General features: G+C 45.8%; 1 protein-coding gene across 2 annotated transcripts in view; it reads right to left on the bottom strand.

The window, feature by feature from the left end:
- The window catches only part of EMC3 (ER membrane protein complex subunit 3), a 62036-nt gene that overhangs the window by 24913 nt on the left and 22964 nt on the right, over nt 1–14159 (bottom strand). For both annotated transcript variants that reach the window (XM_033925765.1, XM_033925764.1), the window contains exon 6: nt 4983–5064. In XM_033925765.1, coding sequence (XP_033781656.1) covers nt 4983–5064 — 82 coding nt within the window. The remainder of the gene's footprint in view (nt 1–4982; nt 5065–14159) is intronic.

The raw sequence follows: 14159 nt of genomic DNA, 5'->3' as shown, positions 1-14159 counted from the left end.
GTAGGTTATAAGTCTTAAGTTTGGATTTGAAGTTTTCCAGAGAGTTTTCTAAGTGGAGATCAAGTGGGAGAGCATTCCATAATGAAGGGGCCATAACTATGATATGGAGGGTGGAGATATACAAGAAATTGTGGAAAGATGTGGGAGAGTCGGGGGGAGGGGGGGAAGAGATGAATGAGAGGAGGGTTGTAAGTATTAAGGTAGATATGTGGTAATGAGGCAGAAGGGAGGATAATGAGTTGAGAGCTAGAAAGGAGTAAGATGGGAAATAGAGCTGGAGCATGAGAAAGGGAGATGGAAAGTTGGTAGGTAGCTAAAAAGAAAAAAAAAAAAAAAAAGAAGTAGAACGGTGAAATTTGATTGGATGGAGAGGCAGGAAAGAAAGAAAGGGAGGGAAGAGCTAAAAAGGAAATATCAGAGACAGGTGTAGTCATGGAAAAGACAAATGGACATCAACCACTGGAAAGGGAATTATTAGAAGACAAAGAGACAAAATGAGACCAACATGATGGAAAAATAAAATGTCAAGACGACAGTGTTTTATTCTGATATGTGGATCATAGATCTTTTTGTATTGTGTTCAGTGGCTTACCAGACAGCTGATGAGGGGGAAGTGAAAGGCAGTGGCTCTAAGTTCAAGATGGGTACCAGGCACCTAATTTTTCCCCTGCCCTCCCCCATACTCCATGCCCAAAGGCAGAATATAAATACCCAATCTGGTGGGGCTCCTAAAGTCCTGACAGCTGCAGACCTCTCCTTCCAGTCCAGTAGCCAGAACTCTCCAAGCTCTGCAGCTGGTGGCAGCTCAGGGTCACTGCTGCTGGCTGCCAGACTGGAGGAGGTGGTCTTCAGCTGGCAGAGCTTTGGGGTGGGACCCCTATGTATTCAATCCAAAAAGTGCATAGACATTTTTATTTCTCCAGTCTTGAAGTACTTGTTGAGTTTCATTTCTTGGGGTTTCCAGTTCAGTTTCTGTTTCTATTTGGTTCTGTATTTGGTTCTGTATAGGGTTACCAGATTTTCCTTTAGGAAAATCCAGACCCTGTGTTGTATGTGAAGAAGTCATTTAAACTTGTTTTATATGTGGTAGTAATGGCAGGTGGGGAGGTCGAGGGAGGGGGGATCACGGGCCCCCTCAGGTCTAAAACCAGCCTTGGACTTGGCAGGAAATAACAACCACCTCCTCCTCCCAGCCAAGCGGGAGACAATACTAGCTCAACTGTCAGAGCCGTTAGATTTTTTTCTCCTGTGGCTTAAAGGACCAGGAATCAAATGGTTAGAAAACCTCTCCCCCCCATGACTGCCAGTGATGTCCCTGCGGTGCTCCTATACAGAGTGGTCCTCTTCCCCTTGGGGTTATGAGTAGTCCCTTGCAGAATAACCATAAAAGGGGTGGGGGAGGGGAGAGATCAAAGTGGTTTAGATATGCACAGGTACTTATTTTGCCCAGGGTTACAACGAGCAGTGTTGGGATAGATCCCACAACTCGGGGTGCTGAAACAGCAGCTCCACTACTAGGCCACTCCTCACCTCCTACAAGGAGGACCTTGTATTCCAATCTGTTACTACTACTGCTACTAACAGCAAATCACTCATGCTCAAGTGAGACCAAAAAGCAGTTACTAACTGTAACAGGTGTTATCCAGGGACAGGAGGCAGATATTCTCACATATGGGTGACATCATCCAAGGAACCCCAATGCGGACAGCTGCACAAGTAGTAGACTTAGTATATAAAGACAGGTTGTTCACCCTCTCCAAGGTAGAGAGAACGAGAGGGCACTCTCTAAAGTTAAAAGGGGATAGATTCCGTACAAACGCAAGGAAGTTCTTCTTCACCCAGAGAGTGGTAGAAAACTAGACTGCTCTTCTGGAGGCTGTCGTAGGGGAAAACACCCTCCAGGGATTCAAGACAAAGTTAGAAGAGTTCCTGCTGAACCAGAACGTACGCAGGTAGGACTAGTCTCAGATAGGGCACTGGTCTTTGACCAGAGGGCTGCCGCAGTGGCAATTCTTATGTGCCTTCCTGCCCGACGTAGGGCGCGCGTCTCCTCAGTTCAGATAGCCAGCTAAGAAACCAACCAGGGGAGGTGCTGGGTTGTGAGAATAGCTGCCTGCTGTCCCTGGATAACACCTGTTAAGGTAAGTAACTGTGCTTTATTCCAGGACAAGCAGGCAGCATATTCTCACATGTGGAACTCCCTAGCTTACTACAATGGGATGGAGGGAGTGTTGGCAATTCAGGAGAATAAATTTTGTAATACTGCCTGGCCGAAATGGCCATCCTGTCTGGAAAAAGCATCCAGACAATAATGAGAGGAAAAAGTATGAACCGAGGATCAAGTGGCAGCTTTGCAGATTTCCTCAATAGGAGTAGATCTAAGGAAAGCTACTGATGCCGCCATGGCTCTGACTTTATGGGCTGTGACGATGTCCCAACTTGTTTGGATCGAAGGAGACAAAAAGTTGAGGAGCAGAACTATGTGGTTGAGTGTGTTGCAAGTAGAAAGCCAAAGCACGCTTACAGTCCAGAGTATGAAGAGCTGTTTCTCCAGGATGAGAATGAGGCTTTGGAAAAAACATTGGAAGTACAATTGATTGATTGAGGTGGAATTCTGTAACAACTTTGGGCAAGAATTTGGGATGAGTGCAGAGTACCACCTTATCATGATGGAATATTTGTAAAAGAAGGGTCCACTACTAAAGCTTGTAGCTCACTCACTCTGCGAGTAGACGTGAGAGATGAAGAAGACCACTTTCCAAGTGAGATATTTAAGATGATCCGTAGACATTGGTTCAAATGGAGGCTTCATTAATATAGCAAGAACAACATTGAGATCCCAAACCCACTGGATGTGGTTTGACATTGAAAAGTCCTTTCATAAATCTGGAAACCACAGGATGAGCCAATAGAGGTTTCCCCTCTAGTGGTTGGTGAAAAGCAGCAATTGCATTGAGATGGACTCTAACAGAGGTGGATTTTAGGCTAGATTGAGATAAATGAAACAGACGAGGTAGACTGAGGCTCCTGGTGATAAAGATCGCACCAAGCAGAAAACCTAGTCCACTTTTGGTTGTAACATGACCTGGTGGCGAGTTTTCTGGAAGCATCTAAAATGTCTCTGACAGATTGAGAAAACTGAAGGTTTGATGTTATGCCAAAAGGAACCAGGCTGTCAAATGTGGAGACTGAGAGTGCAAGTTGGGATGAAGAAGAGAACCTTGACTCTGTAAGCAGAGATGGAAATACTGGTAGAAGAATTGGTTCCCTGCTGCTGAGTTGAAGTAGAAGGGAGAACCAAGGTTGTCTGGGTCACCGAGGAGCTATCTGTTTAAGTTTAACAAGTGTCTTGAGAATAAATGGAAATGGAGGGAACACATAGAGGAACTTGTTTGTCCATTCCAGGAGAAAAGCATCTGCCTCCAGGTGATGAGAGTAGAACCTGGAACAGAACTGGGGCAGTTTGTTGTTGTGGGGAGATGCAAAAAGGTCTACTTGAAGGGTTCCCCATTAAGAAAAAACTTGATGAAGAGTCAGCGAATTGAGAGTTCATTCATGAGGTTGCAGGATGCGACTCAATTTGTCTGCCAGTGAATTTTTCTCTCCTTGAATATAGACAGCTCTCAGAAAAATGTTGTGAGGAATTGCCCAATTCCAAATCTTCTGAGCTTCCTTTCAAAGAAAAGATCCTGTTCCTCCCTGTTTGTTGACGTGGAATATGGCTACTTGGTTGTCTGTATGAATGAGAACCACTTGATCTTGAAGATGCTGAAAAGCCTTGAGATGTTCAAAAAGGTTGAGCTGTCTTGGACGCAGCAGGTATTTGAGCCTTTTGGGGATGTTGGCGTTGCTTTTTCTGTGGTGGTCTAGACTTCAGGGGGATAATGCCTCTGATATGAGAAAGCTGGCTTGTACCCTCTGGAGGTGGAAGATTTAGCTTTAGGTCTGAGCAGTGAGGTAAAAGATTTTTCATGCTCAGACAGCTTCTTTGTTATATTTTCAATGGAATCCCCAAAGAGTTCATCCCCCCAGGCAAGGGATTTTGCTAACCGGTCTTGGAGGTTAGGGTCCATGTCAGCAATTCTCAATCACACCAGTCGCTTCATGGCTATAAAGAGTGCTGAAACTCAAGATGTCAGCTCAAAAGCATCATATGAAGATTATACCAGATGCACTTGGAGCTGTGTGAGAGAACGAAACACGTGTTTGAACTCTGGTAGTCTATGAGAAGGTAAGTATTTGAAAAAAGTTGGCTTGGTCTTGATCCAGAATTTCAAATAGGAGGTGAAGTAAAAGTTATAATTTAAAACTCTGTTGGCCAACATAGAATTTTTATTTAATCTCCTTGAATAAGATGGTTTTTAATGGACTGGTTTTGTAGCGTGGCACAGCGCAAACAAGATTCCACATGGTAGTCTGGCCTCAAACACTGGATACACCACTTGTGGGGGTCTGTGAGAGAAACCATGCGCTGACACCTGCTACACTTTTTAAAGCCGGTGAGAGGGCGGGACATGGACGGAAACACCGCTTCAGCCTTCGGACTTTAATTTGGCTGAGGCGGAGGACAAGGCCCTGCCGTCGAAAACGGCCGAAAAAAAAAAAGAAAAAGATAGAAGAATTGTTTTTTAAAAAAATTTTTTTTATTAAGAAAGAATAAGAAAAAGATGAAAAACAAACCCAAAATGAAAAATCCCGCGACTAAGAAGGCACTAGAAAGCACACAGAACGAACAAAGTAGGACTTCACAACTCCTTGAAAAAAATAGAACTGAGGAGACGCACGCCCTACGTCGGGCGGGAAGGCATTCACGCATGCGTGGTGCAGTCGCAAACTTTTTAAAGTTCTTCATGCAAGACTGCTTGTGCTGCTGTCCGAATTGGGGCTCTGTGGATGTTGTGAGAATATGCTGCCTGCTTGTCCTGGGATGAAACCTGTTACCTGAACAAAAAACTACCAAACAATCACATTCCTCAGCTTACCAAGACGCATCCAGAGACAAAAGCTCGATTCCCTGCTGGAGCATAGGCTTGAAACGTAGAGTCAGGGGAAAGGGCACCTTAGCTACATAAGAAGGAAATGGAATCATGGAAACATGGTAGGTAGGCAACCCAAGCCCATGCCCCGAAGCTTATTGAACAGCCAACCTTTCAGAAAGCAGAGCTCACTTTAGTTCTGTCAGTATTTTATGTATCCTATACTCTATGGTGGAATCTCAATATACTTGAATATAAATAGAGATTTTGGGGCCAAAAAAATTGCTCTTTATATTTGGGTCAGCGCCCACCCATCTCCTGTTGTAGGCCTCCACTAGGCTTGCCGTAAGACCTGGTGGTCCAGCAGGGGTCAAGACAGGAGGAACCTTTCCTGCCTCCTGTCCTGGCAGACTCTCACCTCCCCGATTAGTAAAAAGCGTTCCTTTAAAATCCCTGGTGGGCCAGGACAGGAGAAATCTTCCTATGCTCCTGCCTCATGCAGAGCCACTATCTGAATGGCTGCCATGAGTTTTCATGGCAACCTCGTGAGTTCCCAGTCTCTCAAGAACTCGCGGCAGCCTTTTAGATAATGGCTCTGTACGAGGCAGGAGCACAGAAAGATCGCTCCTGCCCTGGTTTACTGCTGGACAACTAGAGATTTTAAAGGAATGCCTTTTACTAAGTGGGGAGGTGAGAGCTGTTAGAATCAGCTGGGACAGGAAGCAGGAGGGATCCCTCATGTCCTGGCCCACTGCTGGCCCACTAGGGCTTACGGCAGGCTCGGTGGAGGCCTGCAAGGCATCGGGAAGGAGGGGGATAGGTGCAGAGCCTGGCAGGATTCAACATTTTTTCTTCTTTTTTGGGGAGAAAAAAGTTACCTCTGTTTATATTCAGGTTAGTTTATATTAGAGTATATACGGCAAGACCTTTCTGAGGAATCAGTTCTTTGTATGCTATTTAGGGGGAAGTTATCAAGTTGCATTAGGCTGTAAGCCATGTTATTTGCCCTTTAATGTGCCTTAAAGGGCCCTAAAGTAGCTTACTGAGATGCAAATGCATGTAAAGTAACTCATTACTATGTAAAAAACATTTCTACAGTACTACTAGCTGTACAAAACGCTGTACATATTATATGCAGGGGTTTTTTTTGTCCCTAGTGGACTCACAATCTAAGTTTTTGTATCTAGGTCAGGGTTAAATGCCCAGGGTCACAAGGAGCTTGAACTCAATTCCCCAGACTCGCAGTTGCTCCTATCCAGCCTGTCATCTTATAAGGAACTTAACCTTTAGTGGTAGTCACATGAGGGTTACCATATGGCTCCAGAAAAAGGAGGACAGATTGAGACATTCAGGTTTTACTTCCATTGCTTTCAATGGAAGTAAAACCCGGAGGTCTCAATCCGTCCTCTTTTTTCTGGAGCCATATGCTACATGAGACCGCCAGGTTCTATTTTGATGAAGGTGACGGACAGGGTAGAAACAAAAGGGCATTGCTCTTGCCCTAAGACCCCCAGACCACTAATGATAGGAGATAAAAAGGTATGTTAGCTAGATTGTGAGCCCACCGGGACAGATAGGGAAAATGCTTGAGTACCTGATTGTAAAACTGCTTAGATAACCTTGATAGGCGGTATATAAAATCCTAATAAACTTGAAACTTGAAAAAGGAAAGGTGGTGGGATTTTGAATACTGCCTTTCTGTGGTTACAATCAAAACAGTTTACATATTAAATACAGGTATTTAATTTGTACCTGGGACAATAGAGGGTTAAGAGATTTGCTGAAACAATTACATGCTTAGGTTACAGAATGGAAAATTTAGATCTTACCTGTTAATTTTCTTTCCTTTAGTCCTAAAGGATCAGTCCAGACTAATGGGTTATGCCCATCTGCCAGCAGGTGGAGATTGAGAGCTTAATTGAGCTATGCCTTATAGTGCCATATGCATCTAGCCTCAATTACAGGCTTCATAACCAAGCAGTGAAAATTGCCTTTAGTAAGAAAACTGCGTCATTTTAAAAATTAACAAATATAACAGGTAAGAGACACTAAGTAAACAAAGGGCAAAAAACCTGTGCCCATGAATAAAGCGAATATAATTTCTTTATAATGTCACTGGGGTACTAATAGTTAAATACTAGTGGAAGTCAGAAAAATATTAGAGTTCAAACAAAAGAACTGTCTTCTCATTCAAATTGGTAACCAAACTTCAGGATTGCAACCGTCACATTTGAAAGTCACTCAGAGGTATAGAGTTCTTCAAGAAGAGAGTTGCGCCCTCTAGTGATGAACCAAAGTATACTTTTCAGTCGTTGCAACTTTGATTACAAAAATAAATAAATAAATAAATGTCTTTACAGTCTTTCAAACACTTGTATGAAAATACTTTTGTTTTTTCTTATCTTTACAAATCTTTTCAAATGAACATCGCTCTGTGAGAAAATTGAGAGCAGCTTGATAATTCAGTTTATAACAGGTTCGGGGTCTCTACGTGGCCCCGTTTCGATTCCTTCTTCAGGAGACCCTATTATATGTAAACTGAAAAACCTTTTCAATGCTGATAGAATGCTTAAATTAGTTTAAATTCTCAGCACCGACAGCGTTCTTTTGACGATGTTACCACATCGCAAACTTGAAGCATTCTATCAGCATTGAAAAGGTTTTTCAGTTTACATATAATAGGGTCTCCTGAAGAAGGAATCGAAACGGGGCCACGTAGAGACCCCGAACCTGTTATAAACTGAATTATCAAGCTGCTCTCAATTTTCTCACAGAGCGATGTTCATTTGAAAAGATTTGTAAAGATAAGAAAAAACAAAAGTATTTTCATACAAGTGTTTGAAAGACTGTAAAGACATTTATTTATTTATTTATTTTTGTAATCAAAGTTGCAACGACTGAAAAGTATACTTTGGTTCATCACTAGAGGGCGCAACTCTCTTCTTGAAGAACTCTATACCTCTGAGTGACTTTCAAATGTGACGGTTGCAATCCTGAAGTTTGGTTACCAATTTGAATGAGAAGACAGTTCTTTTGTTTGAACATGAATAAAGCGAGCCAGGAACTCTATACAAAATAGTATAGGACAGGTTCTGGACAAATCCTTTGTGACTAAAAAGAAAATTAACAGCCAAGATCTATTTTTTCCTTCAGTTTCATCACCAAGGATCAGTCCAAGGGGATATAGAAAAGCAGTCATCAAGCTGGGAGGGGAAGAGACACCCTTGCTGAAAGCATAGAAGGCCCAAAAGAAGCTTCCACTCCAGCTGCAACATCTAGACAGTAATGTTTGGAGAATGAATGACAAGACGACCATGTTGCAGATCTACAAATCTCATCCAGACACTGCCTGCAGCTTTGCAATGACTATGGAAAGGGCTCTGATGGGATGTGCCTTTAAATCTGAGGGAGATGACTTTCCTGCCAACAGATAAGCTGAAAAGACGATCTCCTTCAACCAAATGAGAAATGATTGCTTTTGGGTCCATACCTCTTTTGGGTCCTACGTTGAGAACAAAGAGATGGTGAGAATGTCTGAAGCCATTAGCGACCTCCAAATAGTGAAACAGAACCTACTTAACATTCACTGATTCAGTGACATAATCTTCCTTTCCAAAAGGAAGATAGAGAAACTGGTTTAGATGAAATGAAGAAACAATTTTGGGAAGAAATGAAAGAACTGTTTGAATAGAGAATTTGAAAACGGGATCTCTACAAGATAGGACTTGAACCCGCTAAATGTCTATAAGATCTACAACCTACCTCTCTAGCTAATCATTGTAACTCTGTTTTTAAATTAACCTTTTGTAATCCGCCTTGAACCGCAAGGTAATGGCGGAATAGAAATCCCTAATGTAATGTAATGTAATGTAACTTCATTCTCTTGGCTGAAGCCATAGACACTCGTATATCCTTCAGAATAACTTTTCTGATAAGGTTCAAATGGAACCATTTGAAGAGTTTGGAGAAACAAATTAAAATTCCATTCCAGACAAGCATACATCAGAATGTGCTGTTAGGGAAGTACACTGAATATGGCCCTAGTAGCAAGCTAGCCTAAAGTTGCAATTTGAACCTTAAGGGAATTAAGGGCAAATCCTTTTTTGAGGCCATCCAAAAGAAATGCTAATATTTGAGGAATAAAAGCAATGGAAAGGAGAACTATCCTTCTGCAGGCCTTAAATAATCTTCACTCTTGCACATCCAGTACACGTAGAGTGTTTACATGCTTGGAGAAGTGTAGCTAAAACACCTTCCAAATATATTTCCTTTCTTGCCAGATCCTAAGACTAAAGGGGGAGGGATTTTCCATCAGGACTGGACCTTGATGCAATAGACCTTTGAGGCTGGGGACACACAAAAGAGAAGCAATCCTGAAGCACGAGATTTGTATAACATGGGCATCTCAGCCAATTAGGATCCACTAAAATAACTGGACCTAGACGATGAGCTATATGCTAAAGAGACCTGCTGATCATTGGCCACGGAGACGAGACATAAAGTAGATACATTATTGACCAGATTTGAAGAAGAGCGTCTATGCCTTGAGACACTTGGTCTATCTACCAACTGAAGAACATGGGAACCTGAGTATTCTTTTTGGATGCCATGAGTTCCATTGTGAAGGGACCCCCATTATTGAGTTGTGATCAGAGTGAAGGCCTCTAACGACAGTTGTCACTGTCCTGGATAAAAAGACACTGTGCTGAGAAAATCCACTTGAGTGTGCAATGTTCCTGCAATGTGTGCTGCTGAGAGTAGTGGAATATGAGATTCTGCCCAACAAAAGAGCAAGACTGCTTCCCCTGCTACACTCTTTGTTCCTCCTCATCAGTTGACACAGGAGATTGCAGTCATGTTTTCCAATAATACACACACTGGTTTTCCTCTAAAAAAGAGAGTAAAGGGATACAATGCATTCCTTATTATTCTCAGCTCTAGGTGGTTGATGGACCAAGAATACTGAATTCAGGACCAACAGTCTTACACTGTTTGGTGAAGATAATGTGCCTCCTCCCAACCAAAAAGACTGATGTCCGTTGGGACAACCAACCAATCTGGAATTTCCAGAGGCAGGCTCACTTGAAGATTTGGGGGATGAAGTCACCAATACAGGCTGGTTCTCACTTGAAGAATCAAGGGAAGAAAGAGCTTATTATCCTTCATAGTGAGTCAACAATTGAATAGTGCAAGTTGAAGTGGTCTCATGTGAAACCTTGCCCATGGAAGCATATCTAGAGTGGCTGTCATCGATCGTAAGAGCTGCACATAGTCCCAAGCTCAGCGTTGGAGCAAGGAGAGAAGACTAAGAACTTGACTCTGAATCTACAACTGATGAGACTCCCAGGTATTTTAAACATGTCGGGGGGAAGGCTTGTGGGCCGACAGAGTGCAATTGTTACACGCGCCTGGCCCTTCCCTTCCTGGAGTTGCGGCGGGGGATAATTAAATGCAAATGGCAGCGGTAGACTGGGGGGGAGGAGGAATCGGCGGCGGGTTGGCTTGGGGGCAGGCAGGCTTCGGCATGACAGGGAGGAAGGAAGGACAAAGGCTGGGGGGCATGAACTCGGGACATAGGAAGGAGGGAGGGAATAGAAAGGGACAATTGTTGGGCCTGAGTGTGTGAGTGAGAGGGAAAGAGATGGTGCACATGGGGACAGGAAGAGAAAAATTTGGCGTAGAGATGCATGGGGAATAGAAGGATAAGAGGGAGAAATGTTGGATATGGTGGTGGAGAGGGAACAGAGGGATAGATTGAAGGGGATGCAAGGGGGAGGAATGTTGGGCATAGTGATGGAGGGAGAGATGTGGCATGGTGTTGGAGAGGGGTGATAGAAGGAAAAATGGGTAGTGGTGAAAATTGATCTGGGGGATGAGAGAGGAAGAAAAGTTGGACTCATGGAGGGACAGAGAGAGATGTTGGTTGGGGAATAGAATGAGATCTGGAGGAGAGGAAGCATGCAGGAGGCAGAAAGAAAGAGAAATATTGGATGCACAGTCAGAAGGAAGTGCAACCAGAGACTCATGAAATCATCAGACAACAAAGGTAGGAAAAATGATTTTATTATCAATTTAGTGATCAAAATGTGTCAGTTTTGAGAATTTATATCTGCTATCTATATTTTACAGTATATTTGTCTATTTTTCTATAGGTGTTACTGAGGTGACATTGCATTTTTTAAAGTCATCTGCCTTGATATCTTTGAAATCCCCCGAATATAAATGATAAGGAGAAATTAGGTTCTTACCTGCTAATTTACTTTCTTTTAGCTTCTCCAGACCAGTAGAGGTTAACTTTACGATTGGGTATATATCTAATCATGACCAGCAGGTGGAGACTGAAAACAAAACTTTGGGACAGTATATCCTAGCCCCTCCTCTCTATTTCCCTCAGTCTGCCGAATAGCCAAGCAGAACCAAGAACTGGAAAACAACAGAGAGAAAAAACAATACTCCGAAAGGAGTAACAAATAACATACCCAAAAATGCTGTTGGAAAATGCAGAGGAGAAATTCCCGAAGGAAGAAGGTCCCCACAGCTCGCCAGCTAAGCCAGCCGAGCCACAGCCGCTGTTCTTTAATTCTCCCCGGCCCTAGAAAAATACTAGAACCCGCAGCAAAAACCAAAAACTGCCCGCGCAACAGCCCCAACAACAACAACAACAGACAGGGTGGGGACCTCTACTGGTCTGGAGAAGCTAAAAGAAAGTAAATTAGCAGGTAAGAACCTAATTTCTCCTTCTTTAGCACTCTCCAGACCAGTAGAGGTTAACTTTACGATTGGGACGTACCAAAGCAGTCCCTCTCACGGGCGGGACCCCCGAAGGGCCGATACCAGAACACGCTCACCGAACACCGCGTCCCGACGCGCCTGAACATCTACCCGATAATGCCGAACAAATGAATGCAAGGAGGACCAAACCGCAGCCTTACAAATATCCACCGGAGGCACGAGCGACGACTCAGCCCAAGAAGCCGCCTGACCCCTAGTGGAATGAGCCTTGAGAAACTCCGGAACCGGCTTCTGACTCAGAAGATAAGCGGAAGCAATCATCTCCTTGATCCAACGCGCAATAGTAGCCTTAGAAGCGCCAGCCCCCCGACGAGGACCCGCCAGAAGCACAAAGAGATGATCGGAGCTCCGAAAATCCCGGGTCCGCTGCACATAAGCATGGAGGACCCGACCGACATCCAACTTGCGCAGCTGTCGTTGCTCAGAAGAACCCTCCCGACTACCCAAGACCGGGAGGACCACCGATTGATTGACATGAAAAGGAGAAACTACCTTCGGCAGAAAGGAAGGAACAGGCCGCAAAACAACCCGCTCCTTCGAAAACTCCAAGAAGGGAGCCCTACAAGAGAAAGCCTGTAGCTCAGACACCCGTCTAGCAGAAGTAATGGCCACCAAAAAGACCGACTTCAGCGTAAGGTCCTTCAACGAACAGCCATCCAACGGCTCGAAAGGAGGGCGCACTAGAACAGAGAGAACCAGATTGAGATCCCAAGAGGGAATCGAGGGCCTTATGGGAGGCCTGATCAACTTGGCCGCCCTAAGAAAGCGAATCACATCAGGAATGGCTGACCAACGCTGACCTGTCACCAGCCCCCGAAAAGCCGACAGGGCCGCCAGATGAACCCGAAGAGAAGACCAGGCCAGGCCCCTATCCAGGCCATCCTGCAAAAACTCTAGAATGTTAGGCAGAGAAGCGCGAAAGGAGACCACTCCCCGCGCTCGGCACCATTCCTCAAAAAGACGCCAAACCCGTACATAAGCCCGAGAGGTAGAAAGCCTCCGGGACCCCAAAAGTGTAGAGATCACCTTGTCGGAATATCCCTTCTTACTCAGGCGGCCCCTTTCAAGAGCCAAGCCGTAAGACAAAAGGGAGACGGGTCGAACATGGGAATGGGACCCTGCGTCAGAAGATCGCACTCGAGAGGCAGAGGAAGAGGATCCGCCACCAGATGCCTCACCAGATCCGCATACCACGGACGACGAGGCCAATCCGGAGCCACCAAGACCACCAGCCCCGGATGGCGAACAATGCGAAGCAGTACTCTGCCCACTAATGGCCAAGGAGGGAACACATACAACAGCCCCTCCGTTGGCCACGGTTGGACCAGAGCATCCAGACCCTCGGCCAGACCGTCCCTGCGACGACTGAAGAAGCGGGGTACTTTGGCGTTGCCACTTGTAGCCATCAGATCCATCAGGGGCTGCCCCCAAGCACGCACTAGCAACTGAAACGCCTCGGCGCCGAGACACCACTCTCCCGGATCCAAGAAGTGACGACTGAGGAAGTCCGCCTGAACGTTTTCTACCCCGGCAATGTGAGAGGCCGAGAGGTCCAGAAGATGCGACTCCGCCCAAACCATGAGCCGAGCCGCCTCCTGCGCCACCAGAGTGCTCTTGGTGCCCCCCTGACGATTGACATAAGCCACCGCCGTGGCATTGTCCGACAGGACTCTGACCGACTTGCCCAACAAAAGGGAGTGGAAAGCCAACAGCGCCAGCCGGACCGCCCTGGTCTCCAACACGTTGATCGACCAGGAGGCCTCCTCCGTGGACCAGGTTCCCTGAGCTGAGTGACCCAGACACTGGGCCCCCCAACCCAGGAGACTCGCATCCGTAATGACACCGTCCACTGCGGAAGATCCAGACCCACCCCCTGAACTAGGTGAGGGGTCCGGAGCCACCAACGCAGACTGCAGCGCGCCAAGCCTCGCAGGGGAACCGGAACATCCATCCCGTGCCTCTGGGGAGACCACCTCCGGAGCAGAGCATACTGGAGAGGACGCATGGGGGCCCGCGCCCACCTCACCACGTCCAGGGACGCCGCCATCGACCCCAGGACCTGGAGGAAATCTCGCGCCCGAGGACACCGGGACGCCAAAAGCAGGCGAATCTGAGACTGCAATTTGCTCACCCGGGCCTCTGGGAGGAAGACCTTCCCCAAGGAGGTGTCGAACAGCACCCCGAGGTACTCCAGACGCTGAGCCGGAACCAACCGACTCTTGGAAAGGTTGACCACCCAGCCCAGCGACCGGAGAAACTCCACCACCCGAGCCGTAACCCGGGAGCTTTCCTGCAACGACTTGGCCCGAATTAACCAGTCGTCCAGGTAAGGGAGTACCAGGATGCCCTCCGACCGCAAGGCTGCCGCGACGACCACCATCACCTTGGTGA

The sequence above is a fragment of the Geotrypetes seraphini genome, chromosome 17, assembly GCF_902459505.1.
Source record: "Geotrypetes seraphini chromosome 17, aGeoSer1.1, whole genome shotgun sequence".
NCBI classification, from domain to species: Eukaryota; Metazoa; Chordata; class Amphibia; order Gymnophiona; family Dermophiidae; genus Geotrypetes; species Geotrypetes seraphini.
Note: the sequence above shows the minus strand (reverse complement) of the source record. Positions and strands in the feature narration are given on the sequence as shown.